The sequence below is a fragment of the Trachypithecus francoisi genome, unplaced genomic scaffold (genome assembly GCF_009764315.1).
Source record: "Trachypithecus francoisi isolate TF-2019V2 unplaced genomic scaffold, Tfra_2.0 Lachesis_group7, whole genome shotgun sequence".
Taxonomy (NCBI): Eukaryota; Metazoa; Chordata; class Mammalia; order Primates; family Cercopithecidae; genus Trachypithecus; species Trachypithecus francoisi.
Window position 1 is genome coordinate 29,285,900 of NW_022681472.1, and position 26,834 is coordinate 29,312,733.

A 26,834-nucleotide genomic window follows, 5' to 3' on the forward strand; every position below is an offset into this window, starting at 1 on the left:
AATGTGTATTCTACTCTTTTTACGTAGAGTGTTCTATAAATGCAATCAGGTCAGGTTGGTTAACAGTTATTCAAGTCTACTATATCTTTGATGATTTTCTGTCCACTTATATCAATTACTGACAGGGGTTACTAAAATCTCCAATTATGACTGGATTTCTCAATTTCTCCTTGCATTTCTATTAGTTTTTTGAAGCTTTGTTATTAGGTGCATAAACATGTAACATCATTATGTCCTCTAAACTGACCTCTTTACCATTATAAATGAAAATGACCTCCTTTATCCCTGGAAATATTCCTTGCTCTGAAATATACTTTGATATTAATATAGCCACTCCAAGTTGCTTTTGACTAGGTTACCATATTATGTCTTTTCCCAATCTTTTAACCTATTTATGTTTATAAACTATTTCTTGTAGGCAAGCATATAGTTGGATCTTGCTTTTATATCCAATCTGACAAATTCAGCCTTTAAATTGGAGTGTTTACATGATTTACATTTAGTTTGATTATTCATATGGTTAGGTTTGATTCTATCCTCTTGCTATTTATATTTTTATATTTATTATATATTTGGTGTTTGTTCCTTTTTTCTTCTTTTTTGACCTTTGTTGAATTATTTTGTGTGACTCCATTTTATCTCGTTTTTATTAGCTTATTATTGTAATTCTCTTTTATTGGCTTATTATTGTAACTCTCTATTTTGCTATTTTAGGGGCTAGAGTTTATAGCATACATTTTTAACTTACCACAGTCTACCTTCCAGTGATATTATCACCTCACACAGAGCAAAAGAATCTTATAACAGTATACCTCCATTTCTCTCTCCCTGCCTTTTAGCTATTGTTATCATGCATTTTACTTTTAGGTAAGTTATAAACCCCACAACAGCTTAATATTTTTTGCTTTAAACAGTCAGTTATCTTTTAAGGAGATTTAACTAATAAGAAAAAACAAATTATGTATTTACCCAAGTAGTTACCATTTCCAGTGTTCTTTCTTTCATGTAACTCCATATTTGCATCTGGTATCATTTTCCTACTGTCTGAAGGATTGCTTTTAAATTTTCTTCCAGAGGGAAAATGTTAGCAATAAATTATTTCAGCTTCTGTGTTGTAAACATCTTTATCTCATCTTTGCTTTAGAAACATATTTTTGTCAGATATAGAATTATGGATTGGCATTTTTCATCTTTCAGTACTTTAAAGATGCTTCCCCCAGTTTTTTTGCTTATATCGTTTCTGATAAATCTATTAAGATAATCATCTTTATCTTTCTTCCTCTACACACAAAATGACCATACCTCTTTCTCTGACTGCTTCTGAGATTTTCTCTTTATCATTTGCTTTCAACAATTTGATTATAATGTACAGTAAGTCCTCATTTAACATCGCCAATAGGTTCTTGGAAGCTGCAGCTTCAAGTGAAACAAAGTAGAACAGAACCAATTTTACCATGGTCCAATCGATATAAACAAGGGTTAAGTTCCTACAGTGTATTTCTAGTTACAAAAACATCACCAAACTTCTAAATAAATACCAAAATGCTTCTAATATTAAACAATGAAATAAATGTGAGCTACACATACACTTAAGAAAGATTAACAAAAACAACTAACATAATTATTTACCCAATTTTTCTAGTTCAGGGTCACAGGTGGTCAGAGCATATCCTAGCCGCTCAGGGCACAAGGCAGAAACCAGCCTTAGAGAGGATGCTATTCCATACTAAAGTGCACGTGCACGCGCACACGCACACACACACACCGACTCATTCACTCATACTGGAACAATCTAGAGAAGCCAATTAACCTAATGTGCACATCTTTGGCAATCGAGAGAAGCCAATTAACCTAATGCTCACATCTACCTAATGTGGGAGGAAACTGAAGTCCCGGAGAAAACCCATGCAGACATGGGAAGAACATGCAAACATCACACCAGTCGTGGCTACAGCCAGGAATCAATTTTTTTTCTCTCATCAACATCATGACAAAATAATGTTAAAAGTAACACTATTTGAGGACCTGCTATACCTTGGTGTAGTTTTATGTTTCTTATACTTAAAACTCATTTAATTTATCTGTAGGTTTATGGCTTAAATCTAAAACATTTTTGGCCATTATTTCTTAAAATACATTCTTCTGTGTATTACTTCCTTTGAGAACTATAATTATTCATCTATTTGGCTGCTTGAGTGTCCCACAGCTCACTGACTTTTTTTTCTTTTTTCTCTATGCTTCATTCTGGATGGTTTCTATTGTTCTGCCTTCAAGTTCATTCGAATTTTTTCTGCAATGTCTAATTTACCACTAATCTCATACCGTGTATTTTTCATCTCAGTCGTAGTTTTCATCGTTGTAAGTTTGATATGGGTCTTTTTGTCTCTTCTATATCTCTAACTCTTCGAACATGTGGAATACAGTTATAATGTTTTAATGCCCTCTGCTAATTCTATCATCTGTGTCCGTTCTGTGTCAATTTTGATTGATGATTCTCATAATTATGGGTCATATTTCATGCTTCTTTGCATACATGGTGATCTTTCACTGAATGACATACCCTGTTAATTTTACCTTGCTATATGACTCCTATAAATCTTTTTGGACTTTGTCCAGGGATACAGTTGAGTAATTTGGAAATAGTTTGTTTAAGTCTTGTTTTTATAATTTACTAGTTCGCTCCAGAGCAGCAACATCTTCTCAACTCAGAGTCTGCCAGGCTCTACAACTCAGTTTCTACTTTCTATGTCACATGCTGGAAAATCTCTCACTGCAGTAGGCCTGGGGCAATTGTAGGACTCACCTTGTTTGTTTCTTCTCTCTCAAGATTCACTGACTTGAATGTCTTAATCGTTGTTTCTACATATTTTGTTTTTTTTTTTTGGAGAAGAGGGGTAGGATTGTTTCAAGAGGACAGTAAACACGATCCTTGTTACACCACATGGACCAGATGCAAAAGTCCCCATCTGTCCTTGTATATTTAATCTATCTGTGTCTATTTAAAATGAGTGTCTTGTAAACATCGTAAATATACGTCCCTGACTTACAATGGTTCACCTTATGATTCAACTTTACCATAGTGACAAAATGATATGCACTCAGTAGAAACCATACTGAAGTACCTATACAAGCATTCTATTTTTCACTTTCAGTATCACATTCAATAAATTATGACATATTTAACACTTTATTATAAAATATGCTGTATGTTAGATGATTTTACCCAACTGTAGGCTAACTTAAGTGTTCTGAGCATATTTAAGGTAGGCCTGGCTAAGCTATGATGTTCAGTAGGTTGTGTGTGTGTGTGTGCATACATGTATGTATATATATATTTTTTTGAGACAAGGTCCCACTCTGTCACCCAGACTAGAATGCAATGAAGACATATAACTCACTGCAGCCTTGACCTCCTGGGCTCAAACAACCCTCCCACCTCAGCCTCCCGAGTAGCTAGGACTACAGGTGCACACCACCACATCCAGCTTATTTTTGTATTTTTTGTAGAAACGGGTTTTCACCATGTTGTCCAGGTTGGTCTTGAACTCCTACGTCCAAATGATCTGCCAGCCTTGGCCTCCCAAAGTGCTGGGATACAGGCATGAGTCACCATACCCAGTTAATTATGTGTATGAAATACATTTTTTACTTTCAACATTTTCAACTTACAATGGGTTTATCAGGACCTAACACCACCATAAGTCAAGGAGCATCTGTATTTGAGTCTTGCTTTTCTATAGAATCTGACAATCTTTGCCTTTTAAATTGAGCATTTAAGTCATTTACATTTATTATAATTATCAATATTACTAGATTTATATCTACTGTTTTGCTAATTTTTTGTCCTGTTATGTGTTCCTTTCTTCATCTTTATCTATCTTCTTTTAGACTGATTATTTTTTAGTATCCATTTTATATCCTACATAGGCTTACTATTCTAATTTTGTCGTATAGGAATTGTTGTAAAACATACACAGCCTACCTTCAAATATCATACCACTTCATGTATGATACAAGCACCTAAAAATTCTGTACTTCCCTACCCCTTACCCCATTCTTTATGCTACTTACATCAATTAATTTCTATGTATAAGCCCTCAAGGCATTGTTAGTATCTCTGTTTTAGCCAATTATCTTTCTAAAAGTCAAAAATGGGCCAGGTGTGGTGGCTCACAGCTGTAATCCCAACACTTTGGGAGGCCAAGGTGGGCGGATCACTTGAGGTCAGGAGTTCAAGACCAGCTTGGCCAACACGGTGAAACCCCATCTCTACTAAAAATACAAAAATTAACCGACCATGGTGGCTCACGCCTGTAATCCCAGCACTTTGGGAGGCCGAGGCAGGTGAATCACTTGAGTCCAGGAGTTGGGAGACCAACCTGAGCAACATGGCAAAATCCCTTCTCAACAAAATATACAAAAATTAGCTGAGGATAGTGGTGCATGTCTGTAGTCTCAGCTACTTGAGAGGCTGAGGTGGGAAGACTGCTTCAGCCTGGGAGGTCAAGGCTGCAGTGAGCCATGATCATGCCACTGCACTCCAGCCTGGGAGACAGAGCAAGACCCTGTCTCAACAACAACAAAATGTTTATTTCAATACCACCAATTTTCAGCTATTTGATTACGATGTGCTTGGTCAGTTTTCTTTGTTTGTTTTTTTAATATTCCTTCTACTTTAGGTTGACTTCTTACCATCATCTACAGGTTTATAGTTTCCACTAAACAGAGAACAGGGGTTCAAAGTCATTATTTCTTAATGTCATTCGCAGCAACCTGGATGGAACTGGAGACTTACTCTAACTGAAGTAACTCTGGAATGGAAAACCAAATATCATACGTTCTCACTCATAAGTGGGAGCTAAGCTTGTGAGGATGTAAAGGTGCAAGAACGATACAGTGGACTTAGGGGACTTGGGGAAAGGGTGGAAGTGGTATGAGGTAGAAAAGACTACACATTGAGTACAGTGTACACTGCTTGGCTGATGGGTGCACCAAAGTCTCAGAAATCACCACTAAAGAACTTATTCATGTAACCAAACACCACCTGTTTCCCAAAAACCTGTTGAAATAAAATAAATAAATAAAAGTCATTATTTCTTATAATATTTTCTATTGCCCCTCCCTTCTACTAGGACTCTAATTACACATGTCTTAAACCACTCGGTATTTCCCACAGCTCACTGATGCTCTGTTTTTTTCTTTAGTCCTTCCACCCTGTGCTTCGTTTTGGATAGTCACTATTGTTATCTATTCAAGCCTACTGATGTGTGTCTTATCTGCTATTAATCCCATCCAATATATATTTTATTTCAGATATTGCATTCTTCATCTCTATTTTTATATCTTCTATGTATTTCCATATCATCTTTCTGTTTTCCCCTCGCTTCTTAAACATTTAGAGCACATTAGTAGCAACTCTTTCTATATCTTTGTCTGCTAAATCAATCATCTTTATCATTTCTGGGTCTCTATTCAGGAAATTTTAACTGGTGGGTCATATTTTCATTCTTCTTTGTAAGCATTTTAATATTTTATTGAGGTAAAATTAACATAAAATCTAATTAATCCATTTGAAGTGAACATTCGGCTGGGCACGGTGACTCACTCCTGTAATCCCAGCACTTTGGGAGGCCGAGGCGGGTGGATCACTTGAGGTCAGGAATTCAAGACCAGCCTGGCCAACATGGTGAAACCTCGTCTCTACTAAAAATACAAAAATTAGCTGGGCGTGGCGGCAGCTGCCTGTAATCCCAGCTACTGGGGAGGCTGAGGCAGGAGAATCCCTTGAACCCAGGAGGTGGAGGTTGCAGTTAGCTGAGATCACGCCACTGCACTCCAGACTGAGCAACAGAGGGAGACTCTGTCTCAAAAAAATAAATAAATAAAAAATAAAGCGAACATTCCTGTGGTACTTAGTCCATTCACAGTGTTGTACAACTACCACCTATACCTAGTTCCAAAACACTGTTATCACCCCAAAAGGGAATTCAGTATCTATTAGGCAGTTGCTTTTCATTCACCCTTAACCCCAGGCCCTGGCAAGCCAACAATCTGCATTCTGTCTCACAGATTACCTATTGTGAATATTTCACATAAATGGAATCATATAATATGTGACCATTTGTGTGTCTTCTTTCACTTAATATGTTTTCTAGGTCCATCTGCATCGTAGCACGCATCTGTACTTCATTTCTTTATCGCTAGACAATATTTTATGGAATGTAGACTACTACAATTTGTTTACTCATTCATACACTGATGGACATTTGGGTTGTTTCCACCATTTAGCTAGTGTAAATAGTGCTGCTATGAACATGTGGGGTCATGTATTTGTTTGAGTACCTGCTTTCAATTCTTTAGGGTATATACCTATGAGTGGAATTGTTGAGTCATATGACAAGTCTATGTGTTCCTTTGAGGAACTGTCAAACTCTTTTTTCCACGGAGGCTGAACCATTTAACATTCCCACCAGCAACATACAAGGGCTCTAGTTCCTCCACATCATCCTCAAAACTAGTTACTGACGGTCTTTTGATTCTGGCCATCCTAGTAGGTGTGAAGTGGTATCTCACTGTGGTTTTCGTTTGCATCTCCTTGATCACTAATGATGTTGAGCATTAATGATGTGTTTATCTTCTTAGAGTAACTGTCTATTCCAAGTCCTTTGTCCATTTTTTAGGTGAGCTTTTTGTTGTTGTTGAGCTGTAAGTTTTCATTCTTGTATTTGGCCATTGGTCCATTATAAGTTAATTTTTATACATGGCATGAAGTAGGGGTTCAACTTTATTGTTTTGCATGTGCATCTCCAGGGGCCCCCAAACCATTTGTTGGAGAGAGTATTCTTTCCCCACTGAATCATCTCGGCATGTTTGTTAAAAATCACTTGCCTACAGATATATTAATTCTGGACTCTCAATTTTATTCTATCGGTCTCTACATCTATCCTTATGCCAGTACCACACTATTTTGATTATTGTAGCTTTGTAGTAAGTTTCATAATTGGGAAATATAAGTCCTCTGGCTTTATTCTTCTTTCTCAAGACTGTTTTGGCTATTTGGATCTGTTGCAATTCCATATGAATATGAGGATCAGCTTTCCAACTTTTGCAAAAAAAAAAGGCCAATGGAATTTTGATAAGAGACTGCATTGAACTTGGAGATTGCTTTGGACAGTACTGCCATCCTAATGGCAATGTAAAGTCTTCCGATTCATGAACACAAAATGTCTTTGCACTTATTAAGGTCTTCTTTATTTCAACATGTTTTGTAGTTTTCAGTGCACAAGTCTTTCGTAAGCAACTCGACTCCTTTAGGCTTCTGGATGCTACTATAAGCGCAATCTTTTTAAATTTCTTTTTGGACTGTTCATTGCCGGTATATAGAAACACAAATTTTTTGTGTGTGTGTTATATTGTACCTACAACTTTGCTCAAGTTATTTATTAGCTTTAGCAGAGGTTTTCCTGGATTCTTTGGGATTTCTATATACAGGACTATGTCATCTGCAAATAGAGACAGTTTTATTTCCTTCCAAATCTGTATGTCTGTTTCCTTTTCTTGTCACACTGCTCTGGCTGTAACTTCCACCATAATTTGAATAACTGTGGTGAGAATGGGTATCCATGCCTTGTTCCCGATCATAAGGGCAAAGATTTCAGTCTTTTACTATTGAGTTGGATATTAGCTGTGGGTTTTTTCATAAATGCTGAATGTTGAGGAAATGTTAAAAAAAAAAAAAGTTCCCTACTATTCCTAATTTTGAGCACTTCTATCACGAACAGCTGCTGAATTTTGTCAAGTGCCTTCTGTATCAATTGAAACAATCATGTGGGGGTTTTCCCCCCTTCGATCTATTAATGTGTTGTACTACACCACCCTTACATTCCTGGGAATAAGTCCCACCTGGCCATGGTGCATATTCCTTTAAATATGCTGCTAGATTCAGTTTGCTAGTATTTTGTTGAAGATTTTTGCATCTGTATTAATAAGGAATATTGGCCTGTAATTTTCTCATTATGTCTTTGTTTGGCTTTGGTATCAGGGTAATAATACTGGCCTCAAAGAGTGAGTTAGGAAGTATTCTTATTCTCTCCTCTCCAATTTTTTGGAAGAGTATGAGAGGGATTCTCATACTCTTCAAATATTTAAATATTTGGTAGAATCCACCAGAGAAGCCATATGGTACTGGACTTTTGATTGGGAGTTTTTGTTTTGTTTTGAGATAGGGTCTCACTCTATCACCCAGGTTGGAGTGTAATGGTATAATCATGGATCACTGCAGTCTCAACCTCCTAGGCTCAAGTAATCTCAGTTTGGAAGGTTTTTAAACTAATTCAATCTGTTCACTTGTAAGTCTGTTATATTTTCTATTTCTTCTTCTGAGTCAGTTTTAGTAATTTATATTTCTAAAATGTGTCCATTTCACATTTCTAAATTTCTAAAAATGTGTCCATTTCATGTAGGTTATCTAATCTATGGCATAAAGTTGCTCATAGTATTCTCTTTAATCCTTTTTGTTTCTTTAAGGTCAGTAGTAATGTCCCCATACTCACGTCTAGTTTTAGTTATACCTCTCTGCACTTTTTCTTTGTCAGTCTAGCAAAAGGTTTGTCAGTTTCATTGATCTTTTCAAAGAATCAAACTTCTGGTTTCACTAATTCTCTATATTATTTTCCTATTCTCTATTTCATTTATCTACTCTCTAATCTTTATTTACTTCCTTTTTTCTGGTAGCTTTGCATTTTCTGGTTTCTTTAAGATGTAAAGTAAGGTTATTTATTTGAGATATTTCTTATTCTTTTATGTAGATGTTTATTGCTAATAATTTCCCTCTCAGGACTGTTTTCACTGCATCATTTAAATCACATATATTGTTTCCATTTTAATTTGCCTCTAAGTATTCTCTAATTTTCATATATTTGTAAATTTCCATATACTTGTAAATTTTCCAGTATTCCTTCTGTTACTCATTACTAACTTCATTCCACTGTGACTGGAGAAGATGCATAGCATGATTTCAATCTTTTTAAATTTACTGAAACTTGTTTTGTGGTCTAATACAGCCTGGAGAATGTTTCATGTACACTTTAAAAGAATACATATTTTGGCAGGGTGCAAGTGGCTCACGCCTATAATCCCCGCACTTTGGAAGGCCGAGGCAGGTGGATCACCTGAGATCAGGAGTCTGAGACCAGCCTGGCCAACACGGCAAAACCCTGTCTCTACTAAAAATACAAAAATAGCCGAGTGTGGTGGTGGACACCTGTAATCCTAGATACTCAGGAGGCTGAGGCAGGGGAATCACTTGAACCCCAGAGGCAGAGGTTGCAGTGAACCAAGATGAAGACATTGCACTCTAGCCTGGGCAACAGAGCGAGACTCCATCTCCCAAAAAAATAAAAACAAACAAACAAAAAAAAAGAATATATATTTTGCTGTTGCTGAATGTTCTGTGTATGTCTGTTAGGTCTAGCTAATTTATACTGCTGTTCAAGTCCTCTAGTTCCTTACTGATATTCTATCTAGATGTTCTATCCATTGCTAACGTCGAAGCAAGCATTTTGTGACTGAATGACAAAAACTAAATTTTACATTGTTGGGTTCTGAATTTTGTTGTATTCTTCTAAACAGTGTTTCGGTGCAATTAAGTTACTTGGAATCATTTGGAGCCCTCTGAGGACTCTTCCCAGTGCCCTACGTATTCTACGACATCCTTTACTGTGCTTAATAGGAACACGACTATTTGAAGCCTTATGTGAACTCTGGAAATTGTTTTTCTTAGTGCTTTCCAGAAGTGCTATATTTTTCTCTGGCCTCAGGTAGGGCCTGTCAAGCATCTACGAAATCAGAACTCAGCAAAAGACTCCAGGAGAACCCTCTGGAGATTTCCAAAATGCATGCTCACTTGTTCATGCTCTCTTGCTTTTTAGTGTATGCTTCCCCAATGCCAATCCCAACCCCCACAGCTCTTTTTCCTCTGGTACTCTGCCCTGCAATTCTAACCACCTTGATCTTCCCAAATTTTTATCTTTGTCTTTTTATCTCAGTAGGACTGCTGGGCTCTGTTTTGGTTCCTCCACACCTTGCACTGCAACCAATAAACTGCCTCTAGGCTCTGCAGTAAGCTGTTACAATTGAAGGGCTTTACCCTCACTTGTTCCTATTCTCTCAGGGATCACAGTCTGGTGCTGCCTGTCACCAATGTTTAAAAGCTATTGTTTATATATTTTATAAATTCTCAAGTTATTTAAGGAGGATGAGTACATTTTTGCTACAAAACAAATTACCTCCAATTTTGTGGCTTTAAAAATCAAGCATTGGCCAGGCACGGTGACTCACACCTGTAATTCCAGCACTTTGGGAGGCCGAGACAGGAGAATCACCTGAGGTCAGGAGTTTGAGACCAGCCTGCCCAACATGGTGAAACCCTATCTCTACTAAAAATACAAAAATTAGCCAGGTGTGGTGGTGCACGTCTGTAGCCCCAGCTACTTGGGAGGCTGAGGCAGGAGAATCGCTTGAACCTGGGAGACAAGAGGTTGCAGTGAGCTGAGATCGTGTCACTACACTCTAGCCTGGGCGACAGACCAAGACTCCAACTCAAAAAAACTAAAAAAATTAAAAAAAAAAAAACATTTCTTTTTTTCACACAGTTTCTGAGGGTTGGCAATCAGGGAACTGCTTAGATGGGTAGTTCTGGCTCAGGATCTCTCATGAGGTTGCAGTCAAGATGTCAGCGGGACAGATGTTTAGGACTGGAAGCCTGACTAAAGCTGGGACATCTGCTTCCAAGAAGGCTCACTCACATGCTGTTGGCCAGAGGCCTCAGTTCCTTGTTGGCTGTTGGCAGAAGGCCTCAGTTTCTCACAGCATGGGCCTCTCCATCCGGCCGTTCACAACATGGCAGCTAACCTCAGAGGGAGTAATCCAAGGCTGGGAGTAGTAAGGGAAGGAGGCGGAGTCATATTTGTTTTATGAATAACCTATCCTGGCCGGGCGCGGTGGCTCACGCCTGTAATCCCAGCACCTTGGGAGGCCGAGGTGGGCGGATCACAAGGTCAGGAGATCGAGACCATCCTGGCGAACACGGTGAAACCCTGTTTCTACTAAAAATACAAAAAATTAGCCAGGCGTGGTGGTGGGCGCCTGTAGTCCCAGCTACTCGAGAGGCTGAGGCAGGAGAATGGTGTGAACCCGGGAGGCGGAGGTTGCAGTGAGCCGAGATCGCGCCACTGCACTCCAGCCTGGGGGACAGAGCCAGACTTTGTCTCAAAAAAATAAATAAGGCCGGGCGCGGTGGCTCAAGCCTGTAATCCCAGCACTTTGGGAGGCCGAGACGGGTGGATCACGAGGTCAGGAGATCGAGACCATCCTGGCTAACACGGTGAAACCCCGTCTCTACTAAAAACTACAAAAAAACTAGCCAGGCGAGGTGGCAGGCGCCTGTAGTCCCAGCCACTTGGGAGGCTGAGGCAGGAGAATGGCGTAAACCCGGGAGGCGGAGCTTGCAGTGAGCTGAGTCTCGACAGAGCGAGACTCCGTCTCAAAAAAAATAAAATAAAATAAATAAACAAATAACCTATCCTAAGAAATGATCTATCACTTCCATCATGCTCTATTGGTTCCACAGATAAACCTCAATGTATAATGTGTCTGGGGATTATACCATGGTGTAAATACCGGGATGCAGGGATCATTGGGGGCCATCTTGGAAGCTGGCTACACATAAAACAAATCCAGTTCCCATTATACCAGCATAGGCAAAAGTAGAAGTCTTTCTTACACATTTTAACCTCCTGATGTTTACTATTTTTCTTATCCCCTAACTGTAGGCTATATCCTATGGCTACAAGAGAGATGAGCAGATTATAGATCCCCACACCCAGTCTTGGAAAGAAAAGTAACTACTACTAAGTAGTAGCAACTTTTAAGAGAAAAGAATAGAGCTCCTGGTGCTTGTGGCAAGAAGCAGGAGGAACTCGAAGCCAATGTGGGCTCGAGAAAGTGGTTCATTCCCCCAAATACTTTCCTCAATTATCTACCTAAATGTCTGCCATCTGCCCTCCTTTCCCACCAATTTCCAGAGTCAGGCAGCAATAGCCAACAGCAATATTAATAGCCAAATTAATAGCAGTAGTAACAGGAGCAATGCTAAGCATTTTGCCTTTGTTATCTCAATTACTCCTCACAACAAACCTCTGAGATAGCCATCATTATTCTTTAAACTCTAGACTTTGTTTCTTGGTAATCATACTCTGGTCTTACACTATCCAGTGTAATAAAAACTGTCTTTTATTTTTTTTGTAACACCTAGCTCCCTCTTGCCCTACAGGGTTCTCCTTCTCCTTTGACACAGAAAAATTCTGTCTTGTCCTGCCGTCATCCTTTCCACTTCAGTTAGGCCTTAAAGCTTCTTCTTAGCTTCCATGTTCCCAACATCTACTACCAAACCTCACTAAAAAGAACTACCAGACTACTTTGATCCCTGTAAATTCCCAGTTGCTAGGCTCTCCCAGTACAACAACTGCCTAATATAGACTTTTCCAATTCCTTAGGACACACTGACCTGTCAAGTCTACCTCACTAGCTAATCTCCAAAACTTGGCCCTATTTCAGCTACTCATTTAAAAATATTATTCACAGCATGTATCTTCATAATTTACATTTGCTGTAGCTTACTGTTAAAATGAGTTCCTTTTCCCAGGGGACCTATAATTAATGATCCGGGAGAAAGGACCAAAATATACCATACTCATACACATTATGGTACCCCAGAAATTAGTATACTCCTATTAGTTATCTGTTGAATAACGAGTAAAAAGTATAGAGTAATGATTATAAATACTAACTCAGAAAATTATCAGGGGACATAATCCAAAGAATGTTATTTACAAATAAAAAGAAATAGATGACAGTAGACATATATAAGCAATTCACAAAAGGCAAAACACGAAAGAACAAGAACTATTTAAATATTACAGAAACACAAAGTAAAATACCACCTTTTGTCAGACAGATTGGCAAAGACTGAAATTTTGTCAAGGAAGTAAGGAAACAGGTAGATACACTTCTGGCAGATATAACTTTGTCTTTTGGGGGGCTATACACCAAATATCTTTAAAATCCACATACATCTTTGACTAGTATTTCCATTTCTAATAATTAGTTCTAAGAAAATAATTAGACAAACAGATGTATATTACAATAATTCACTATGGCACTAACTACAAGACAAAAATCTGTCCAACAATAAGGGCTTTGTTAAATTTTAGTACATCCAAACTAAGAATTATTATTAAATCACTTCAAAACATTACATATTGTATAAACCCAGTTTTTAAAAAGTAACATATATTCACATAAAAACATACCTGCATAGAAAAAAAATCTAGAAGTATACACCCCAAAATGTTACCAGTGATTATCTCTGTAAAAGAAGTGGAATTTTTTGTGACCTTTTTTGTTTGTTTTTTGGGTTTTTTTTTTTTTTTTTTTTTTTGCTTATTACACCTAATTTTCTATAGTAAGCATAAGTTGCACATGGATAATAACACACATTCTTAAAAGGCAAAAACAATAACTACGATCACAATTTAAAGGCAGAAAAGTGCTATTATCTTAACAGAACATGGAACATTCATGTTCCATGATAATACTAAAGTTAGGCAAAGTTAATAACAACCTGGTATTCGATAGCCTAGTTTTTAATTAGTTTTAGTAACACATATGGAAGAATCTGTTACAAATAAAAAACTATGTAGCCCGGGCGCAGTGGCTCACGCCTGTAATCCCAGCACTTTGAAAGGCCAAGGTAGGCAGATCACGAGGTCAGGAGTTCAAGACCAGCGTGACCAACATGGTGAAACCCCGTCTCTACTAAGAATACAAAACTTGGCCAGGCATGGTGGCGTGTGCTTGTGATCCCAGCTACTCAGGTGGCTGAGGCAGGAGAATTGCCTGAACCCGGAAGGCGGAGGTTGCAGTGAGGCGAGATCATGCCACTGCACTCCAGTCTGGGCAACAGAGTGAGACTCCATCAAATAAATAAATAAATAAATAGCAAGTATCTAATTCAGGTATCTTCAGAAAACAAAAGACTTCCCAAACAAAAATGTAGTAGTAATCCTAGAGACAATGTTGAAAATCACATAGTAAAAATCTCAACTGTTTCAAACTGAGAATCAACTTAAGTCCCCTTTGCATGCCTAGGGTCTCACTCTGTTAACCAGACTGGAGTGCAGTGGCATGATCACAGTTCACTGCAGCTTCAACCTCCCAGGCTCAAGTGATCCTCCACCCCAGCCTCCCAAGTAGCTGAGACTACAGGCATGTGTCACCATATCTAACTTATTTTATTTTTTGTAGAGATAGGGTCCTACTATGCTGCCCAAGCTGATCTCAAAATCCTGGTCTCAAGCAATCCTACCACTTCGGCCTCCCAAAGTGCTGGGATTACAGGCATGGGCCACTACATCTGGCCCTTGTACACATTTACCTTGAGAACCTTCACTGTTATGAGAAAGTGGTTGCCGAGAAAGTAAGATTCAAAAATCACTCATGAGTTTAAGAATTCAACTCTATGTTTAGCTGAAGAGAATCTTTATCTCAGACTTGAACAGTTTGGGGGATGACAGTTATAGTCAGTAATAAGATGGAGGGGTCTCTTAAATTATTCTAGGAATACACGTCTCTTAAGGTTGAGCATCCCAAATCCAAAAATCTGAAATCCAAAATCTCCAAGATTTCAAACTTCTTTTGTACCAACATAATGCTCAAAGGAAGTGCTCATTGGAGCATTCTGGATTTTGGATTTCTGGATTAGGGATGCTCAACCGGTAGGCAAAATTTCAAAATCTAAAAAAATTTGAAATTGGAAACACTTCCGGTGCCAAGCATTTTGGATAAGGAATACTCAACCTGTACAAGTTAAGTATGTATATCTCCAGGCACTGTGTACAATTTCTAGCCAACATCCAGGGAATTGCTTGTGGCCATGTAGAGCATTGCCTAGGAACTGTTTGCAGTGCCTGATTCAACATGACCTGCAACACAGCCAGTTAGTAAATCCTCATTAGGACTAATCCATAAACTATAATTTTCAATGAAGTTGGCTGGCATAAAATGATAATTTCCAAATGTCTGTGGCAGAATATGAAAAATTATTTTAACTGTAACCAAATAATTTTAGTGGCAACTTCACACCTATAACAGTTTGCAAATAAGGTCTCATAATGCTTCCACTGGGATTTGAGAGCAGCTGTGAGGAAACAGGAAGCACTAAGTACAGGACAGCTCTACGATTTCCTTAAATTATTAGTAATGTTTTTGATTAAACTAATTTTTGTTGCACAAGGAAAGTTTCTAGAAAACCAAATAACAACTTTACACGAGGGAGAGTTAGTTGCATTTGTGTAACACAGCAGCATATAACACCAAAACTGACGACATAATTACGTGCTTATTGTTGAAAAATAAATATCTCCTTGCTTTAGTGACAACTCTAGCACCATTCATATGTTCATACACCCAACAAATAAATGTATGAAAACTATTTACATTGTTTATTCTAGGACCTGGGGATATAACAGTAAACAAGAAAAGTCACTGTCTTCATGAAACATACTAACAAGGGAGACAGATGTTAAAACAAATAATTACATATTTGACTATAACTGCAAATGTCATGTTATTAAACTAAAGAGCAAGTGCTATGACAGCATATAGCAGGACTGCAGTCAAGCAAGCCAAACCCGGGGGAGGGGAAGAGAGGTCCAGGCAGAGGAAATCTGTGCAAATCCCTGCAGCCAGAACAACCTTACCCAATCTAGGAACTGAAACAGTCCAGTATAACTGAAGCATTGAGATTATTTCTTGGGCACACATTAAGTCTAAGATGTATAAAGACATCCAAGAGATCAAGGTGGTAAATGCTACATGAGTCTGGAGCTCAGAAAAAGAGGTCTAGACCAGGTATAAACTTAGAAGTCATTAGCTTAGAGATGGCATGGGATGCACAGGAACCAGAGATTTCTTAGGCAAGGTGAGCAGGACTATATATCGGAGGGCAGGGGGTCAAGATTACTTTCTTTTTTTTTGGAACGGAGTCTTGCCCTGTCGCCCAGGCTAGAGTGCAATGGTGCGACCTCAGTTTACTGCAACCTCTGCCTCCTAGATTCAAGCAATTCTCCTGCCTCAGCCTCCCAAGTAGCTGGGATTACAGGTATGCACCACCACAACCGGCTGATTTTTTTGTATTTTTAGTAGAGATAGGGTTTCACCGTGTTGGCCAGGCTGGTCTTGATCTCCTGACTTCAGGTGATCTACCTGCCTTGGCCTCCCAAAGTGCTAGGATTACAGGCCTGAGTGACTGCGTCTGGCCAAGATTACTTTTTTTTTTTTTTTTTTTGAGATGGAGTTTCACTCTTTTTGCCCAGGCTGGAGTGCAATTGCACGATCTTGGCTCACCACAACCTCCGCCTCCTGGGTTCAAGTGATTCTCCTGCCTCAGCCTCCTGAGTAGCTGGGATTACAGGCATGCACCGCCACACCTGGCTAATTTTGTATTTTTCAGTAGAGGGTTTTTAGTAGGGTTTCTCCATGTTGGCCAGGCTGGTCTCAAACTCCTGTCCTCAAGTGATCTGCCTGCCTCGGCCTCCCAAAGTGCTGGGATTATAGGCGTAAGCCACTGTGCCCAGCCGATTATTTTTTTAATCACAGGAAAAAAAAAAAAGTTTAATTACTTCTCTCTTGATTTGCAATCAAAAGAAATAAAATTACTTTGTTTCTTTATCTTTTTTTTTTTTAAGAGACAGGGTCTCACTATGTTGCCCAGTCTGGCTCAAACTCCTGTGCTCAAGAGATTCTCCCATCTCACCTCCCAAAATGCTGGGACTACAGGTGTGAGCCACCCAGCCTGGCCAAAAATATTTTCTAACACTATAGTTATGATACAATGTTCTATTTAACTGGGAAAGGTAAAATTAAATGTATAAAGTTCTTGGGAAAACCTCAAGAACTAAGAAAAACACTTCTTTCAGTGAGTCTAAAGTATTAAATGCTGTAGTTTATCAGAGCACTTCCTTCTAGAGTTTTTCAGTGCCCTGGAAAGTGAATCTTTTTTTTTTTCAAACAGATACAACTACTTCACAAGATTTGTCACTAAAAATGCTTTGAGTCTACAGAACTGCCACCTATTGAAGCTATATCATGATAAGCATTCTGAACACATTAACAAGTCCTAAAGGGATGTGACATCAAGAAGAACAGACAAACCTTCTGCCTTGCACAACCAGAAGTTATCAACTTTTAGAAGATCATTCTAATCCTTAAACTACCTGCCCTACACTGCCTCCAACGATGACTATACAGTAGGTAACTGTTTAAAAAAGTGATGAGTCAGGTTATAGGTATAGAAAAGAAAAGCTGAGTTAAAATGTTCCACAATTTACAGCCAAAGCACAATGTACGCATGAAAAATGTCTTAACACAAACTCACCTGATTTATTTGAAGCATGTTAAGACAATATTGACCAAACTGCTGTATCCCTCACGGCTCCCAAAACTGGAAAATGAAAATGAAGAAATAAAGTTCAACTTTGTTGACAACCTCAATGACTGGTATTTTAAACACATGCCCTCGATAAAAATCAAACATAAAATGTAATTTATCCAGATCTCCACAGAACTTTCTATGATGATAAAAATGTTCTGTACTTGTACTGTACAATCTGGTAGTCATTAGCCACATGCGGCTACTGAGCACTTGAAATGTGGCTAGAGCAATGAAGAAAATAAACGTTTAATTTTCTTTCATGTTAACTTAAATAAGCACATCACTAGTGTCCACCATACTGGACAGTACAGATCTGAACAAAGCTTCTTCTGCTTCTAGACTTCTAAGACAATCCCAGCAAAAGTGAAGCTATTAAAAATAAATCTGAGAGTTTCAGGTTAATATTTAACATATACTCTCTTTTTGCAGTCCTGTTTTAAACAGCTTTGTTCCCATTTTCTATAAGATAAATTAATCCTAAAGAAGATGCAACACCACAGGTATTCTCTTAGATGGTATGGAAAAGAGCATATAGTACCATTATCTTGCTGAATACTTTACTTTTCTCTGTCATTTTGTCTGTTATCATCAGTATAAAAATAGTACGCATAATAAAATGTCAGGCTGGGCACAGTAATCCCAGCATTTTGGGAGGCCAAGTTGGGTGGATCATTTGAGGTCAGGAGTTCGAGACCAGCCTGGCCAACATGGTGAAAACCCTGCCTCTACTAAAACTACAAAAATTAGCCGGGCATGGTGGCAAGCGCCTGTAATCCCAGCTACTAGGGAGGCTGACGCAAGAGAATCACTTGAACCCGGGAGGCAGAGGTTGCAGTGAGCCAAGATCATGCCATGGCACTCCAGCCTAGGTGATAGAGCAAGACTCCATCTCAAAAAAAAGAAAAAAAAAATTAATTTAAAAACAGATGCCAATGAAGGGCAGGAAAGTCCAAATTATAAACAAATAAATCATGAGATCTTGTAATGAAAAAAAGTTCATATAAAACATAAATTATGTACGGACCTCTCCCCTAAAATTTATCTACAAAGCAACAATACAGTTGTGATACACAGCAAAAGGCCTATATCTAATCACTAGTGGAGAAACTTTTATGTTGTTAAATTTTAATATTGAACTTGTCCTTAGAAGCAAATGTTTTGTAAGTACACACACACATACACAAACACACACTCATATTTAGTTACCATTTTTTCAAGATGACAAACTAGAGTCAATTCAAAATGACTCTGAAAACTTTTAATATTTTTCTTACAATAAGTGTCCACAGCATCTGCAATCTGCATCAATTTTTATTTCTTTCTAATTACTTTCACATTTCCTATGAGAATGGGATGCTGTATAAAGAGCACAAGGCCTGGGTATTGGTGAATTTGAGTTTTAGTCAAAGTTCTTCAGGAGATTACCTTCTGAGCCTTGGTCAAATTACTTTGTGTATCTTTGAGTTCTTCTTTTTCTCTCTTCTTTTTTTTTCTTCAATCTTTAAAAAGTAAGCTAAAGTCCTTGCGGTAGGCAGCCTCTAACAAATAGAATATAGCAGAAATAATGAGATACCACTTCCAAGATTAGGTTATAAAAATTATTGGGTGTCACCTTCTCTCACTCATTTGCTCAGAGGGAAGCAGATGCTAAACTGTGGTGCCCTTTGGAGAGGCCCACAAGGCAAAGAACTGAGAAAAGCCTCTGGCCAACAGCCAGTAAAAATTGATTTCTTCAGTCCAAGAGCCCCAAGAAACTGAACCCTGCAAGAGCCACATGAATGAGTTCAGAAACATCTTCCACCAGGAAAGTTTCCAGATGCGACTGCAGCCCCAACTGACAGCTTGACTACCACCTCTTTCATGAGCCACAGGCATCCAGCTAAGCTGCACCCAGATTTCTAACCCACAGAAACTGTAAGATAATGTTTGCCGTCTTCAGTCCTTAAATTCTGGTGCAATGTGCTATGCAACAATAAATAAGACAATCCTGTCCAACTCTATAATTCAATACTCCTATGGTGTTTTAGGTATTAATATTTGGATAGGCAAAAAACAAAATAAAATCCCTGTTGAACATGAGCAAATGAGTAACATTAGGACTTCAAAGTGGCAAATTATAAAACTTAAACATTTACATTTTCAATTCAAAAAATTAGATTATTAACAAGTGTAGCATTAGTCATACGGTGTTAAAATACACGCACTTTCAATAAGAATGGAGTCTCTCATTAAAAAAATACACTAGCTATAACTAAAAATACAAACACAACCAATCATCTTTTTTTAACTGAAAACAGTTCATTTAAAAAGTAAAGTGTAAATAACCACTAAACCATCTCAGTGATTTACTGTCCCTTGCTTTCTAGAATTTAACATTACTGGTCCGGTGCAGTGGCTCAGCTTGTAATCTCAGCACTCTGGGAGGCTGAGGCGGGTGGATCACCTGAAGGCAGTAGTTCGAGACCAGCCTGGCCAACATGGTGAACCCCTGTCTCTACCAAAAATACAAAAATTAGCTGGGTATGGTAACACACACCTGTAATCCCAGCTACTTGGGAGGCTGAGGCAGGAGAATCACTTGAACCCGGGAGGCCGAGGTTGCAGTGAGCCAAGATCATGCCACTGCACTCCAGCCCAAGTAACAGAACAAGACTTCGTATCAAAAAAAAAAAAATTTTTAACATTATTAAGCATTCACCAACTTTGAAAAACTCCATTTTGTCTTTATTAGTATAAACTTGTAAAGTTACAAACGCTTATCTACAGATCTCTATGTATTTCTTCAATATCAGAGACTGGTAACACTGGTGGCTGATTCCAAGACGTAAGCACAGTAAGATATTGGGGTACCTTTTTGAAAGTTCTGGCCGGGCACGATGGCTCACGCCTGTCATCCCAGCACTTTGGGAGGCCAAGACGGGCGGACCACGAGGTCAGGAAATCGAGACCATCCTGGCTAACATGGTGAAACCCCATCTCTACTTAAAAAAAAAATACAAAAAAACTAGCCGGGCGAGGTGGCGGGCACCTGTAGTCCCAGCTACTCCGGAGGCTGAGGCAGGAGAATGGCGTAAACCCGGAAGGCGGAGCTTGCAGTGAGCTGAGATCCGGCCACTGCACTCCAGCCTGGATGACAGAGCGAGACTCCGTCTCAAAAAAAAAAAGTTCTAAACTTTTTTTTATCCTTTTTTTGAGACGGAGTCTCGCCCTGTCACCCAGATTGGAGTGCAACAGCTCAATCTCAGCTCACTGCAACCTCCACCTCTCACGCTCAAGCAATTCTCCTGCCTCAGCCTCCCCAGTAGCTGGAGATACAGGCACACACCACCATGCCTGGCTAATTTTTGTATTTTTAGTAGAGAGGGGGTTTCACCATGTTGGCCAGGCTGGTCTCCAACTCCTGGCCTCGGGTGATCCATCCGCCTCGGCCTCTCAAAGTGCCGAGATTACAGGCGTGAGCCACGGCGCCCAGCCTGAAAGTTCCACTCTTCTGACATAGAAAAGATATTCCATGAAGTAACAAAAAAGAAAACTTTATGAACATAAAATTAACCATACGATTTAAATATTCTGTATGCCTTTTCTTCACAATATAAAGAGCTGTATAAATTAAAACACATGAAACTAATATGTCTATAACAGCACTCTGTCATTGGCTAACATTCTGAAAATTATACTTTTTTAATCACACCAGTTATATCAGACTTACATCAATTTAAAAATTGTAATTTGTAATTATACCATGGACAATTCAGAATGCTCACAGTGGCACGTCTTTAAGACTCTGTTTCTACTTTAAAGATATGCCCAATCTACTGTCATATATTTTAAACAATTTGCTAAAATATCAAGATATATCAATAAAATGCAGAGCAGTTTTATACTACCTATGGTTTCATAAAATCCACTTCCTCAGCAGTGCAGGGTGCAGTGGTTCACGCCTGTAATCCTAGCACTTTTGGAGGCTGAGGCAGATGGATCACTGACGTCAGGAGTTCGAGACCAGCCTGGCCAACATGGCAAAACCGTCTCTACTAAAAATACAAAAATTAGCTGGGCGTGGTGGCATGCACCTGTAGTCCCAGCTACTTGGGAGGCTGAGGCAGGCAAATCACTTGAACCCGGGAGGCGGACGCTGCAGTAAGCGGAGGTCACGCCACTGTACTTCAGCCTGGGTGACAGAGTGAAGACTCCATCTCAAAAAAAAAAAAAAAAAACTTTTTTTTAAATCCACCTCCTCTATCAAAGACGTTTCCAGCTACAGTTGATTCCAATTACAAGTAAGTACTTTTAGAGAAATGTATCCTCGTGTCCCAGAAATGCCCTATCTGGTCAGGCATATTAGGACAGGCAATTCTAGATTCCAAACTACTAAATGAAAACAGGCAGGACAGTTTATAGAGAGAGGGCACTACAAACTGGGGAAGGCGTGATGCTCATGAAGAATGGTCCAACCTGTAACTGCAATGTACTAATGATGTAAGTCGGACTTTAATTATGAATTATCTTGCCCATCTGAGAAATTAAAAGCTGTACAATAATCTAATCACCAATAATTAAACTACTTTATAAAATGGCACTGTTATTAAATACGTATAATTTTATATCAGCACCCATCCTACAGTTGATAGGCAATTCTCACTTAAATGTCTTATTTGACAACATGAAAAGCAAAAAAAATTTACTATCCCTATTCTTAAACTACAAACTGCTATGAAACTATCAATTCAATGCTTCTTACTTTAAAAAAGACATGGCGTCCTTTAAATAGTTTTTTAAAATGTTTTTCATTTTGATTTTTTAAAGTAGGTACCCAAAAACACTGCTTTTATGTAAGGAAAATGGAAGTCTTACTTCACAAACTATTCTAGTGGAAAACTCTAAATACCACAGGCCAGGGGAAAAAAAGGAAACTAACATTTATCAGACAACAATTGTATAAGTTAGGTGCCACATTTTGCCATTTTTACATCAACTCATTTAATCCTCATCATCTTGGGATGTGGGCATTATCTCCATTTTTCTAGAGGTTGGGTTATTTGCCTACAGTCACGCTGCTAGGTTTACAACCCAGTTCTTTCTGGCCCAAAGTCCCCTTGTCTTCACTATACACCAAATTATAGACGACCTGCCTTCTTTAAAAAAAAATTTTTTTTTTTTCTGAGACTGAGTCTCGGTCTGTCACCCAGGCTGGAGTGCAAAGGCACGATCTCAGCTCATTGCAACCTCCACCTCCAGGATTCAAGCAATTCTCCTGCCTCAGCCTCCCGAGTAGCTGGGATTACAGGCGCACACCACTACACCTGGCTAATTTTTGTATTTTTAGTAGAGACGGGGTTTCACCATGTTGGCCAGGCTGGTCTCGAACTCCTGACCTCCTGATCCACCTGCCTCGGCCTCCCAATGTGCTGGGATTACAGGCATGAGCCACCGCGCCTGGCCAATTTTTTTTATTTTTTAAGCATCAGCTTGGTGAAAAATAAAAGATTTGCCTTCTTATAATTTTTCCTAGAACAAAGTCAAGGGCTTGACATCTAGGACAACATAATGGCAAAGCTCCTATACAGAACTTGGGGAGGATTATTTAAAATCAAACAACGCACACATAAATAAAAATTATAATTATTACAGATTCTAGACATCTAATATTTTGTGTACCTATAAGAGGCACAAATATATATATATGTGAATAATCATACTGTGCATGTCTCAAACTATGCGGTCTAATAGAGAATTCAATTTTGCAATATCTAGAGTTTTCCCTCTTTATGATCTGTACACATAAATGATCCCAGCACCGAACGTGTACAAAACAAAAGGAGATAATAATAGGAATAAAGAGAAGGGTAGGCACAAAGGGAAAAAAAAAAAAAAAACGTACCGTATCTTCTAGAACCTAAACAGGAAAACCGCTCTGCCTCGATTTCTGGATTGTTTGTATATTTAAAGCTTGATGACTATCTTGGATTTTTTTATATTCACATTATTTGTTGAAAAGCAAACCAAGCCACTCTTCCTAGCACTTCATTCCAGACAAGCCAAGTTAAGCTAAAATGTAAAATTTACATGGTTTTCCAAGCTCAAGTATTTAGGAGTTAAGGACCACAACGTATGTAACTTACTCTTAAATGGTCAGGGGAAAAATATTTTGTGTGTGATAGAGAGCAATAATAAATGCATAAAATGTTAACAGGTGAATCTGAATAAAGGTTACAAAGATATTCTTTGTATTATTCTTCTTGCAATTTTTCTGTAAGCTTAAACTTACTTCCAAATAAAGTTAAAATTTAATAATTACACAGCATTCTATTTGAAATTAACAATACGTACTTGGATTATACAGCAACATTCTTACAAATACAAAATACTGGTTTTTACGGGAAAAAATGCAGTAATTTGTGAGCAAGTATGTACCATATCCTACCAACTAATTATCACTTAGGAGTAAATTTCAGACTAGCCTACCATATAATGAAATGTGACAATGGTAACCTGACTTGAAACCATAGCAGGAAAACACAAACACACCACATAGTTTTGCATAACTGCTTCGCAAATTTAATACAGGCCTGCTGCAAAAAGCAGCAATCTACAATTAAAGTGATATGTGATATCTCTTGTTTGCAGTGAAATACAAACTGAACAATGAAAACCTGGTCATATTACAAAACAGAGATGGAGAGTAAGTCTTGGTTTTGGTAGTTTTATTAAATAAGATTTTTCCACCGCAGCTCAGTTCACAACAGTATACTTGAATCATCTAAAGAAAGCAAGGACGGGGAAGAAATATCCTGGAGAAACGTTGAAATCTTTTCTCCTCCAAGGTTACTATCACCCTGCCTGCCCATCCCAATTTGATTTCAGGTATTCACTATGCTGGTCTGAAACACAGGATGCATCAGAAGCCAAGTAATGCTCAGCGAAAGTTCACCAAAATTGTGAAATCAAACATTAAATAATAGACGTTTTCAGTTGACAGTAAAATATCTTTAAAGGATCATCTCTAGCCTTTCTTTCTGCAGGATCCACCCACTTTAAAATCCTTTGGTAAATTCCCAGGTCTACCCTAATTGATGGTCCCTCTCTATCTGCTCAAGCAGTTCTTAACCCTTTGGAGTGGGGATGGGGAAGGGGGACATCACAGCAAATATGGAGACCCTTACCAAAGAAAATTATTCACAAATGCAAAATTCTACACACATTTCCAAAGACTTTCAGAACCCCACGGCCATTATCCCCACCCCTCCCTAAGAATCCCAGCGTGGCGTGCTCCTCGATAGCCTCTGCGAAGCACCCCCCGCCCCCAGGCCACAGCCGCCGGCTCGCCCTCGGAGAGACTGGAGTTCCTGCTCTCACACAGCAGATTCTGTAACTGAGCTTTGTCTCCTCGCCCAACTCCCTTCACCCTGGCAAGGTCACTACCGCCAACTACCCCTTTAAGCCGAGCCATCACGGTAGGAGTTCGTAAGAGCCACAGCAGAACTTGCCTGTCATAGGATATATTTTGTCCCCTCGGCCCCACCTACCCTCCCATTTCGGCAAGTTACGTCTTTACCACTCGCCCATTCTACAGAAATAGCCGCCGCCGCCACCCTCCGGCTCGCCCCGGCCCCGCCGCTCCGCCTCCAGCGCCCCCAGGCCCATTCCCCGCAGATCCTCCCCAGGCCGCTCTCCCCTGCCCTACCCCAGGCGCTCCCTCTCCCTCGCAGCCACACCGTGGCTGCACTCGCCGTCCCCTCTTCCGGCCGCTACCACCCCGGCCCCCTAGAACCCCAGCCTCCCGCGCCCGCAGCCGCGTTCCTGCCTCCCCCACCTCAGCACCCCGACTTGGCCCGGCCTCCTCGCCTTCCTCCCGGCTCCTCCCCTCAGGACATGTGTGTCGTCCCACCCCCTCCGCCACACACGCCCCCACCCCCCCCCCAAATCCTTCGCTTCCCGGTCCTCCCTCCCCGGCCGGTCTCCCCTCCCCCCGCTGCCCCGAGAGAGCCAGAGGTGGGAGGGAAGGCGCCGGGGAGAGGAGGCCGCGAAGGGGGCCGCTCTTCTCCGGGTTCCCCGTGCCGCGGACCTGCAGGGCTCCCCAGCGCCCTCTACCTCCTCCGCCGGCGGGGCGGAAGTCGGGGTCTCCCGGGCGCCCCCGATGAGGGTATTTACCTTCTTGCCGGGAACACTTTGCAGACGGCTCCAACATTGGCAAACACTACAGAGAACTGACCCCGCTCGGCCGCCGCCGGCTTCCACCCCTCGGGTTCCCCGCCCCCCGCCTCCGCCCGCCTCCGCCCGCCTCCCGGGCGCTCCCGCCGCGCCCTCCCGCGCTCGCGCCGCGCGCCCCCGCCTGCGCAGCCGCTCCCGTGCCCCAGCACGCCCGGCCGGCGCGCGCGCCCGGCACCGGCGCTATCTCCACTCCGCCTCCCGCCGGCCCGCGACCAAGCGCAGCCATTGTTCGCGACGCAGCTCCCGCCCCCTGGCGGCGGCCGGGCCCCCCAGCTGCAGGCTCTGCGGGGCTAGCGGCGGCGAGTTGGGCCCCTGGGCGAGGGCCGTTCCCGGGGGCCTTGGGCAAGCGGGCGAGAGACTGCTCTAGGAGCGCGCCCAGTCCGCAGTCTCCTCGTCCCCCGCGCGGCTCCCCGCCCCCTCGTCTGCCAGGGGTGGGCCTGGGGCAGCCCCTTCCACACCTGCAGTCGGCAACTTCCTTCCCCGCCCGACTGACCGTCTGCTCTTTCTGGTCCGCACCCTGTGTTCTGATTCCCCGCTCGTACCTTTCCCAGGCTCTCAGGCTGCCCCTCTGTGCTGTGCAGGGGACGCGCGACCATCCCGCGTCTGCTCCGGCCGCCGCTGTGCGACACACGGTTTAGCGGATCCTGCACCTTTCCAGACGGGGGAGGGGGCGAGGAGGAGGTTGCTTCACCGTCTCGCCCAGCAAACACCAGGGATCCGTAATCACCTGCTCGCCAAGACCCGCGGCGTGGCCAGACCTCCTCCTCCACCGAAAAAATTAGTCACATGAAAAAGAATCCTTGGAGCCAAAAATGAGAACCATTGAAAACAATGCCCTAGATCCTAGATTTATGAAGCAGGAGTGCCAGAAAACAGAAATTACGTCTGGATTCGTCCTGGTTTTGATGTGGATTACTTTTGTCTAGATAACTTCAACCCAGTTAAGCTCGATGAAATTGAACACTTCGTTTAGTAACGGGCACCAAAAATAATCTGACAATAAAAGAAATTTCTAAATAGAACTATTAGTGTGCTTTCACAAACTTATTCATTTGCAACGTTATTCCTAGAG

General features: G+C 40.6%; 1 protein-coding gene across 16 annotated transcripts in view; it reads right to left on the reverse strand.

The window, feature by feature from the left end:
* Positions 1-26,616, reverse strand: part of STAU2 (staufen double-stranded RNA binding protein 2) — a 345,902-nt gene extending 319,286 nt beyond the window's left edge. For 3 of the 16 annotated variants that reach the window (XM_033202811.1, XM_033202818.1, XM_033202809.1), the window contains exons 1-4: positions 25,703-25,833; positions 18,977-19,089; positions 17,495-17,560; positions 970-1,067 (exon numbers count right to left, since the gene is read on the reverse strand). In XM_033202811.1, coding sequence (XP_033058702.1) covers positions 970-1,033 — 64 coding nt within the window. In that variant the 5' untranslated portion in view covers positions 1,034-1,067; positions 17,495-17,560; positions 18,977-19,089; positions 25,703-25,833. Of the gene's footprint in view, positions 1-969; positions 1,068-13,370; positions 13,427-17,494; positions 17,561-18,976; positions 19,090-25,702; positions 25,858-26,304 lie in introns of those variants that run through there. The other 13 variants (XM_033202819.1, XM_033202804.1, XM_033202805.1 and 10 more) reach the window with 10 other exon arrangements.
* Between the last annotated feature and the right edge of the window lie 218 nt (positions 26,617-26,834).